Source organism: Brassica napus, chromosome C8 (genome assembly GCF_020379485.1).
Source record: "Brassica napus cultivar Da-Ae chromosome C8, Da-Ae, whole genome shotgun sequence".
Lineage (NCBI taxonomy): Eukaryota > Viridiplantae > Streptophyta > Magnoliopsida > Brassicales > Brassicaceae > Brassica > Brassica napus.
The window spans coordinates 19,858,220-19,868,742 of NC_063451.1; the positions used below are offsets into that span (position 1 = coordinate 19,858,220).

The 10,523-nt window shown below is 37.8% G+C and overlaps 3 protein-coding genes across 4 annotated transcripts; 2 read left to right on the plus strand and 1 right to left on the minus strand.

The window, feature by feature from the left end:
* LOC125591892 lies at positions 1 to 1,719 on the plus strand. The gene has a single exon (XM_048766803.1). The coding sequence runs from the start codon at positions 1 to 3 to the stop codon at positions 1,717 to 1,719; it is 1,719 nt and encodes a 572-aa protein (XP_048622760.1).
* Positions 1,720 to 2,667: 948 nt separating this feature from the next.
* On the minus strand, positions 2,668 to 7,186 carry LOC106412857. Its single transcript, XM_022708625.2, has 2 exons — positions 6,431 to 7,186; positions 2,668 to 5,692 (listed from the first exon to the last, which is right to left on the minus strand). Exons 1-2 carry the CDS (start codon positions 6,944 to 6,946, stop codon positions 4,913 to 4,915), a joined length of 1,296 nt encoding a protein of 431 aa, XP_022564346.2. The 5' UTR covers positions 6,947 to 7,186; the 3' UTR covers positions 2,668 to 4,912.
* A 207-nt stretch (positions 7,187 to 7,393) lies between these two features.
* Positions 7,394 to 9,132, plus strand: LOC106412107 (isochorismate synthase 2, chloroplastic). Of its 2 annotated transcripts, XM_048766624.1 has the most exons (6): positions 7,470 to 7,831; positions 7,967 to 8,160; positions 8,252 to 8,293; positions 8,397 to 8,515; positions 8,616 to 8,673; positions 8,812 to 9,132. In XM_048766624.1, the coding sequence occupies exons 2-6, from the start codon at positions 8,002 to 8,004 to the stop codon at positions 8,956 to 8,958; spliced, it is 525 nt and encodes a 174-aa protein (XP_048622581.1). In that variant the 5' UTR covers positions 7,470 to 7,831; positions 7,967 to 8,001; the 3' UTR covers positions 8,959 to 9,132. The 2 variants fall into 2 exon arrangements, with proteins under 2 accessions (XP_022563436.1, XP_048622581.1); XM_022707715.2 differs by lacking the exon at positions 8,252 to 8,293 and having other exon boundaries at positions 7,394 to 7,831.
* Positions 9,133 to 10,523: the final 1,391 nt, after the last annotated feature.

Sequence of the window (10,523 nt, forward strand, 5' to 3'; positions counted from 1 at the left end):
ATGGATAGTAATGGGTCTGTGGTGATACATTTTGAACATGGTGAAGAGCAACATATTTCTACACTAGTGATGAAAGGAAGATATGAGGAGATTACTTATTCTCAGTTAGTTGATATAATAGCCAAGAAAATGAAGATCGATGTAGTTGAGACGAAGCTTCAGTTGAGTTACTTTCCGCTGGTATTGAATAATAAGAGGCCTTGTTATATCTTGGATGATGAAGATGTTTTAGGATATTTAATGAAGGTAGATAAGAAAAACCGACGTAGTGTCTTGCGTGTGGAGCTTAAGGAAATCGTCGCAGAAAATCAGAGCAACAAGATGTTTTCTATGAATGAGGAAAATTTGAGTGATGCCAGAGCTAATGATGGCATGGTTGGAGTTGGAGAGTTGGAAATTGTTCCTCATATTCAGGAGGATGAGTTTGAGCATGAGAAAATCAGTGAAGAGGGTGATGAAATGGATGATAGGGAGGAGTTGCCGGCTGTTACAGCAGTTGAACCTCATGTTGTCAATTCAGAGTGGGATGATGGCATTGATATTAGTTTTCATCAAGAATTTGCGACTAGAGAAGAAGTGAGGGATTTAGTGGACAGAGGTGTGCATTCCAATTGTTTTCAGGTTGATATAAAGAAGTCGAATCCTCGGGTTTACATATTGAAATGTCGTGGGGCTGGATGCAGATGGTATTTACGAGCTGCAAAGCTGAAGAACTCTGATTTTTTCTCTATCAGAACGTATAGAAAGATGCATACGTGCTCTCGTGGAGATGCAAGTGTCATGAAGAAGAAGAAAAGAGGCACGCCAAGCTTGGTCGCATCAGTGGTGCACTCTGATTATCCCGGCAAATACAAGACTCCGGATCCAAAGACTCTCATAGATTTGGTGCAGAACAGACTGAGTGTTAAGGTTTCATATTCTACGGCTTTGAGAGGGAAAAATAAAGCTTTGAGTGATTTGCGTGGCAACCCGGAGGAGAGTTTTGCTAGGCTGCCATCTTACTTGCACATGTTACAAAGGATGAATCCTGATACCATTACACGATTAGAAGTGGATGAGAAGAACCAGTTTAAGTATATGTTCTTTGCGCTTGGAGCTTGCATCGAAGGGTTCAAGGCGATGAAGCAATTGATAATAATGGATGGAACTCACCTGAAGGGTGTGTACAAAGGAGTGCTTCTCATTGCCACTGCTCAGGATCCAGATCATCATCTTTATCCCCTTGCTTTTGCGGTAGTAGATGGTGAGAAAAATGCAAGCTGGGAGTGGTTTTTAACTATATTAAAAACTTTGATACCAGATGATCCTCAGCTTGTATTTTGTACTGATAGAAACCAAAGCATCATCAAGAAAGTACACGAGGTATACCCATTGGCGATCCATGGATATTGCAATTATCACTTGTCTAATAATGTCAGCGGAGCTTGCAGCAATGTTAACAAGAAAGGGGTTGCCAAAAAATTTAGAGATATTGCTGGTATTTACAGTGAGGTGGAGTTCAGAAAATGCTACAACGAATTCAGGAAAATGTATCCTCAAGCGGCCGAGTATCTAGATGACAGTGTTCATGAGACAAAATGGGCAAGATGTAAATTTCCGGGAGAAAGGTACAACATAGACACAACCAACACTGTTGAATCTATCAATGGTGTTTTGAAGGAACCAAAGAAATATGCGTTGTTGCCAATGCTTGATGTGATCGTGGAAAAGATAACATAATGGTTCAACAAATACCGTCTATTATCTCTACGCGTACCAGAGAGGCAGATACTAATCCCACATGTGCATGGGATATTGCATCACATATATCCTACGGCTAAAAAGCTGAAGGTGACCGAGCTAAATACATTTGAAGGTCACTACAATGTGCTTGGCGAGGATGGTCATGGTTATTTGGTTGATTTGAGAAACAAAACATGCTATTGAGGTATTTTGATATTGATCGGTATCCTTGTGTGCATGCACTTGCTGCCATCATGGCGCGTGGAGAAATGGCTGAACATTATTGTTCTAGGTATTACTGGATGGAGCAGTGGACTTTGGCATATTACAGGACAATATATCCAGTGCCTCATCATTCAACATGGGAAAGTTCTGAAATTCCTGAGGAAATCCTATCTCAGGTTGTCTTCCCTCCGTATGTGGAGAAAAAAAAGGAAGACTACAAGTTACTAGATTCCCGTCTGCCGGAGAATATCGGAGGAAGAGAAAGAAGAAGTTTCCACCATTGATTGGTGAAAACGAAGAAAGTGGCAGTGATTGCAGTGGCAGTGATAGCAATAGCGGTGGTAGTGACAGCAGTGGCAGCAAGGGAAATGGGGACGAGGGAGGTGACAACGAAGGAAATGATGAATGAGTCTTACTTGTCAACTTGTTATGGAACTTGCTTATGTGTTGTGGAACATATTTATGTGTTGTAGAATTTATTTATGCGTTGTGTTGTTTCAATCAGGTAAAACTTCATAAACATAACACTCATATTTATGTGTTGTCATACTGATATAACTAGTAAAACTAAAATAGGTTCTACTGGTATAACTAGTACAACTATGTCTAGTTTACTAAAATAGGTTCTACTGGTATAACTAGTACAACTATGCATGTTATGAAATTTAAATATTCTTTTGGGCTTTCCCTATTAATAAAACAATCAAATAGTCTAATTTTTAAGTGTTTGGATAGGTTTCTTTGTGTTTTGTATTGGACTTTTTTTTTTTTTAGATTTCTAACTCCATCACAAAAGTTTGCTTGATCTACCTTATACTTTTAAGGTTTGTTTACTTGTTTGTCCACATATTTTTTGTAAAACATACGTGACAAGTATTTTAACAATAGTGATGCTTTCATTGTATCGAGGCAAACAAATGTAAACATAAATAAATGGTACAACTTAGATAATGGTATTTTTTTTTTGGTACAACTAATATTTTCAGGTTTCACTCCCAAAGTACAACTCTGTACAAACCAGTATAACTGAATAACTAGTACAACTTTGTGCAGGACAGTATAACTAATAAACTAGTACAACTTTGTAGAAACCAGTATAACTAAATAACTAATACAACTTTGTGTGCATAATGTGTTTCAAATAAGTGGATTCCTAGATAAGTCCTACATGTTTTAATTCAACACTAGTTGTACTAGTTTTTCTAGTTGTACTAATTTTATATTTTTGGGCATAGTTGATGCAGTTTTACTTGTTCTAGTTTCCCACCTGTAAATGCAACCTATTCAACCACCAAATCAATTACACACATACAAGTTTGGATTTAGGTTTTAAAACACACACACATACAAGTTTTAGGTTTTAAAACACACACATACAAGTTTGGATTTAGGTTTTAAAACAAACACATACATGTTCCAAAAGCAACAACATAGTTTAGCACTTCCCCAAATCAGTTTGGCGTAAAAAGAGACCTCAACAAATGAGAACGCTTGGACACCCTCTTTGGCATCTCATCAACTCCAACCGAAGCTGCCTCCTCTAAAGCATCATCCACTCCAACAGAAGCTGCCTCCTCTAAAGCAACATCAACTCCAACCTCACCTTCCTTCTCCAAAGCATCATCATCATCTACAACCTCATTTGTCTTGTCCGCAGCAGCTTTTTCCACAGCAGCCTTCTTAAATCTCTCTGCAGTGTCTGCCATAATTTGAAGTGTAGATTGCTCATCTCCATCATCATCAAATCTCTCTTCAGTATCTACATTGAACAAAAATACATCCTGACTTAGATCATCATCATTTAAAATATAATTTGAACTTATATGTTATCATGATTTACCTTGCATCAACTTCTCAGCCTCTGCCTCGATCTGTTTCTCACCATCTTTCTCAGCCTATGCCTCATCACCATCCTTCTCAGCCTCTGCCTCGATCTGTTTCTCACCATCTTTCTCAGCCTCTGCCTCATCACCATCCTTCTCAGCCTCTGCCTCATCACCATCCTTGTCACCATTGTCCTCGCCCTCCTTATCACCCTCATAATCATCCAAGCCCTGCTTCTCAGCCTCTTCATCACCCTTCTTATCACCATGCATCTCAGTCTCTTCATCACCCTCCTTATCACCATGCATCTCAGCCTCTTCATCACCATCCTTATCTCTTCTTCTCCCTCCGGAAGCATATCCGGTTTCAGCTTCACCAAACTGGAATGGCCAACTTTCTCTCTGAATCTTGTCTTGTTCTAACTCCTTCACTCTTGCTGCTAGAAGACGAATTGCTTCGTCTCTCAATGCAAATCCATCGTCCATTCTTTTGTTCAACTTCAACTCTAATTCTCTTAAACTCTCACGACCTGCCTCGCCCCCTGCCTCGCCTCCTGCCTGGCCCCCTGCCTCAACTCCTGCCTCGCCTCCTGCCTCGCCCCCTGCCTCGCCTTCTGCTTGCTCTTGTTGCTCTCGGGTTCTCACATCCATCTCGAATAGATCCGGCCAGAAAATTTTACTCCCTGGTTCTAGTAGGATCTTGTTCCAACTGTCAACAGCTATGTCTGGCGTATCCGAATCATCTATCAGCTCCAAGTCTTCATAAGTCCCTTCATCCATTATTTCATACAAAAGGTCTGCTTCATATCCTTGTGGTTCCAAAATACTGATAATCTCCTGAAATATAACCAACAACAAATTACACATTTAATTAACTATGAACTTGAAGAAAATGACATAAACAACACTTAAAAAAATTATAAGCTTTTACCTTTGTGTTTCCTAGCGTCCGATAAATCATGTCAAGTGGAAATCATGTTGTTCCGGTCCTCTTGAACTTCCATTTGCACATTCTTGGACAACCATCAGGACAGTTTGGAACAGGCTCTCTGAATCTATCTCTAAGGACAGGGATACATTCAAATGCTAATATCTGCACATCATTTCACACAATCACATTAGTTATATTATAACAAATATGCTTATGAAAAATATAATTCATATACCTCCAAAGGGTTGATAAACCCAGGAAATACCCATTGTGCCTTCTCTGGGATCCCATCACGAAACTGATCCCTCACATGAAAAATCTCCTTCATGCAATCATCAAATGTGTAACGGCCCCATGGAAATTCGGTGCAAAACTCCAGATCTTCTGTTGCTTGGAGAATGAAATACTCAATGAAGTATCCTCCTTTTGACCTTCCTCTTAAAACTCTAGCCAAAAAGTAAAGAACTGCCATCCTCAGACGATCGCCACTACCATCAAACTTCATCTTCTGAAGTTTCTCTAAGACATCTGCTTCTGTCACTTGCAGACCCTTTTCCTTCCCATCCTTTGTCTTCTTTACCTTAAAATACTTTCTCGCAAACTTCATGCTCCCTATGCTCGGATAGTTTTCTGGATATGAGTGGCAGTATAAACCAGAGAGGAGGCTATGTTCCCTGATGGAGTATCTAATTGGAACACCGTTTACCCCAAACCAAGCTTGTCGACCCTTTCCTGTATGCATAGTACGAAGTAGCAACATCCACAATCCCATCACTTTTCTTGTTGGGGTACAATCCATGTGGAATATATGCTTGAACTGAGGATGATCCTGAAACCAACTCTTCTCTGAGGCCTCTAACTTTTTAATCGTCTTCAGAAAATCGTGTTCATGGCACCTTGAGGAGAGCTTGCAACCCTTTCCATAGTCGCTCGGTTTGAAGAAAAAACCAGCAGGTCTGGCAGCTTCTACGGTCATATCATCCCTCTCAACCTGAAAAACACAAACAAAATACACTGAATAAATAACTGAGTTATACATCACAAAATCACTTAGTTGTACCAGTTACACTAATTAAATGAAAAATAATATTACTAGTTCTACCAGCAACCCTAGTTATACAACGACAACACCATCTCATTAAATAGTTATACAAAATACTTCTCTAGTTATACCAGTAAGACGACCCGTATAAGAAGCGTAGTTGTACCAGTTATATTACTTATAAAAAAGTGGTTTTACTAGTTATCTTGAATCTGTTTACAACATATTATTACCTGTTGAACTAGTTTCATTCTTTTAGTTGTACTAGTAATTCAATACTCAGTTGTATTAGTTAGACTAATTATACTTTTCATAGTTATACCAGTTATATTAGTTATAAGAAGTGTGGTTGTACTAGTTATACTAGTTCCATTGATTCTGTTTTACAACATATTATTACCAGTTGAACTAGTTTCATTCTTTTAGTTGTACTAGTTATTCAATACTCAGGTGTATTAGTTAAACTAATTATACTTTTGATAGTTGTACCAGTTATATTATTTATAAGAAGTGTGGTTGTACTAGTTATACTAATTCCATTGATTCTGTTTACAACATATTATTACCAGTTGAACTAGTTTTATTCTTTTAGTTGTACTAGTTACACTACTTATATAATTACTACATATTTCTTAGTTCAATGCTATCATAAATAATTCTAAAACCATTTTAAATTGACTTGTTTACCGTTCTTGGAGCGTCATTATCAACGGCAACCTCGGGTGCGTTTGAATCTCTGTTGTTAGATCCAATCTCCTCACCGTTCTGCTCGTCTACACGATGTGAAGGACTCTTTGTGGAAGAGCCTGAGGTTACTCGAGGTTGTTGCTGATTCTCGGCCTCACTCGCTGCATGAGTTGGTGTTGGCGATTTTTGTGGCTGACTCGGAATCACTGGGCGTGGTGTACCCTCGCTATCGCCATGAGAAGGCAATTCTGTTGCTGGTGTGGGGGCATGAACGCCTTGATGTTCCGGTGGAGATGCTGCGGTTTCTCTCACACGGTTCCGAGTCCTCTTGGTTGGATTCGACGAGGACCCACCGTCCAGACCACTGTCTCGCTTCCTCTTCTTCTCTGTGGTTTCACTCCTCTTCGCCGCTTCTCTCTTTTTCTTAATGGCGGCTCTACTTTTCGCTGCCGCTCCTTTTCTTCTTTTCACGTCGGCGTTCTTCTTCTTCTCCGATGCTTCCGCTTTTTCTTTCATCTTGGCGAGCCGAGTTTTTGGCGACTTTGCACACACGAAATTGGATACGAAATTGGAGATGGGGATTGTTGTTTAGAGAAGATTGTGCTTGAATCTAAGTTTGATTATAGATAGAAGTTTAAAATCGTGGTGGTTATGGGAGAGAGAGTTTGAAATCGTGAGTGGGGAAAGATGAAATTGGGAATTTAGGGTTTTCAAGTTGGGTCGGGTCGGGTTAATGGGTTCCGGTGATTGGGTTTGTAAATAAGTTGAAGTTTCTTGGTTACTTAGTCTTTTTCTTCTATTTTCGATTTTTTTTTTAATTTTTAAACAAAAATACACATGTGTCCATAATAGATTTTTTTGAACCATTTTGTCTCTTCCCAGCATTTGATACAGAAACGTAAGACCAACTCCATCGGAGCCTCTTAGATGAGGTTCCAAATAAAAAAGTGAAAAAAATAAATGAAAAGGAAAAAGAAATGAGAGAATCGCTGCTTAAAGGTTGATAAGAACCCTTACGTGTCACCTTCCTATTCGAGGGCCTCTCTCCTTCGTCGGCGTCTCATGGGAAAATCCCATTTTTTCTCTTCCTCCTCCAAGCTCGATCTCTCCATCTTCTCTGTCGATTCTCTGTCAAATTTTTCTTATATAATAGTTTTTGTTCGTTTGATTCGAGAGTGTTCGATTTCCTCTGTAGAGGATCATGAACGTTCGTTTGATTGGAGAGCGAACGAGTGTGAGCGTTTGATTCGCATGTGTGTGATTGATTATAACCAAGTTCCGACCGTGCTTGGGTAAAAATCGAGGAGATTAAAGGCTTCATCCATGGCTCTGAAGAAGTAGAGAGGATACCAGATCCTGCTGTTGCCTCCATTGTCGACAACGCTGTGGCCGAATCTTCAGGTATCATTGTTTATGCTAAAGGTCCATCTTTTATCGTCTTTGGATCCATTCCCTTCTGGGTGGTTTGATATTCATTGTCTAGCTTTGATAAAATGGGCTTTGTGTGTGTGTGTGTGTGTGTGTGTGTGTTTTCAGGTGGTGGCAATAAAAGCTTTTCACTTGTATGGACAATGCCAGTGGAGGGTTCTTCGAGTAGTGATATGGCTGAATCATCATCGAAGCCTGAGAGGTTAGATAAATCAAAGACCGAGAGTCAGCAGAAAGCTACTCCCATTCTTGCCGAGGATGCAGCAAAGATTTTCGATGACAGAATCTCTGCCGGGAAGAAGGTATAAGCTTCTATTTTTGGCATTGTTTTCTTGTCCTGCCTCTATTTATGTAAACTTTTTTTTTTTTTATCAACCCTCTATTTAATATAAGTGCAATGTTGGTCTCGGTATGGAATCATGTGTCATGGTTACGGTAGGTTACTTACTCTAGCTATTTCTTTATATATAGAGAATTTGTTAGCACACTGTGGTTTTTAGAAATGATGTGAACTCAAGTGTTGGTTCTTGTGGAGCAGCCTGAGAGACTCTTCTATAGGAAACATCTAGGTGTCTGGAGTGAGGCTTTGGCTGCAACCAGGCCTAGAGGTGATTCAGAGGTTTCTGATTTGGAGATAGAGCGTGACTTACTAAACAGGTCAATTGTTTTGATTTGTGCTGTGAACATTCATGGGATGCATGCATGTTTATAAACTTCCAGATAGGCATACTGATATTATTTGCAAATAAATTTGCAGTCCTAAAGACGATCTTGAATTCTCCTTTGTGCGAGAGACTATTAGAGAAAAACTTAGTGTAAGTTCTTCTACCCGCAATTTCAAGTAGAAGTGTTGAGTGATAACTGCTTTTTGAGGCTTTTTAAATTATAACGTCATTTTTCATATAACTGTAAGCTTTCTATAGCAGATCCATATATAATCTTCTGCTTTGTAGGCCATATGTGACAGAGTAATTGTGAAGCCCCAAAAAACAGTGAGAAAGCTTGCAAGAGTACAGCATCTATACTCTGAGTTGGCAGGGCAGCTAAGAAGAGAAGATGACGAGATTAGATTACGGTTCTTCATGGTTTATTTGAAATAGTTTCATTAGTTTTTTGGAACTCAATTCTTGTTATATTATCTTAGTCATCATGGTTGAGTGACATCTTCTCTTACACCAAAATATGTTTTGTGTATTTTCAGTTTATGTCATAAAATCCAATCATTCAACTTATAAATTCAACTTATAAAATAAAATAAAAAGTTTGTTTTTTAAGAACCTCTTTAATTACATTAGCAAGGATTCTAAACTTCACAAATTACTAAATTAATTATTAAACTAATCATTAGAACCCATTATGGACTACTCTAACCATTGGACATGTTCTAACTTTCCTAAACGGTTGAGGGGTTGGTTCTACAGATGTCTTTACATAAATGGTGGCATTGAATTTTGAACATTTAATTTTAATTCAAATTAAAACTGTGTTAAAAATACTATATTGTCTAGAGACTAAAGTTGAAAAATTATCCAGTGCGGATGCTCTTATGTCCTGCATCATTATCATCAAAAAGCCAAAAAGCTCACTATATAACTCGATGATTAAAAATCAGGAACAGTTTGGTTTAGCCAGAAAAAAAACTCTTATCTGAATGCGTGTGAGAAGGAAAAAGAGAATGCGGGTTGGGTGGAGACTTTCTTGGAGTGGGATCATCCCAGTGCCGGATTGGCTAGTTGGTTGTTCCGGTATATTGCATTCCCTCTTTTTTTTTGTAGGGTCTGAAGTTCAACTCTTGGTGGTGCCTCCATTTCAGCCTGTTCTCTTGCTCGGAAGATGTGACTCGTCTCTTCCCCCAACGTACCGGTTTTGTGTTGAGGAATGCTCGGAATAGGTTCTTGATTGGAGAAGAAACCGATCTATAGCTACTTCGGTTAGAAGTCCAACTAGAAGAATTGTATAGTTTTGTAGGCTCGAGAAGTAACGGCAATGCGGGTTAGTCTATGTTAATTCCATCTTCATGAGCTAGTTCTCCTCTAGTAAATAACGTTATTGGTTCCACGTATATCCCGGAATGCACAGTTTATGTTTGTGTAACGAAAACTTAGGTGACGATTGTTTCCATTAGTTTTTGGTTTTAGTTTTTGGTTTTTAGATTTTGGTTTTAGATTTTGGTTTTTGGTTTTTAACTTTTAGATTTTGGTTTTGATTTTCAGCTTTTTGGTTTTAGTTTTTAGTTTTTAGATTTTGGTTTTGTTGTATCCTTAGTTTTTTTAAATATAAAATAAGCAATATATTATTTAAAAATAATAAAAAATAGCAATAAATAAGCAATATATTGAAACTATTTACAATTTTATTACATAAAATATTTTTTTTTTGTTTTTTAGAACTTGAACGACTATTTTCAAATTAATATAATATATTTTATTAATAAAATATTTTAAGTTTTATAATTTAGTTGTTGTTTAGTGTGTATAATAATTATTAAAATTATTTAATAATTTAATTTATAGAAATCATTAACTAATTGGTTACGACTAATACTAAAATTATCTATATTTATTTACATATATGAAACACAAATAAATTATTTTACATTGATGTTTAAATGATAAAAAATTGTATGGGAATTTTATCTTTATGAAAATATTATTTCTTTTATTAT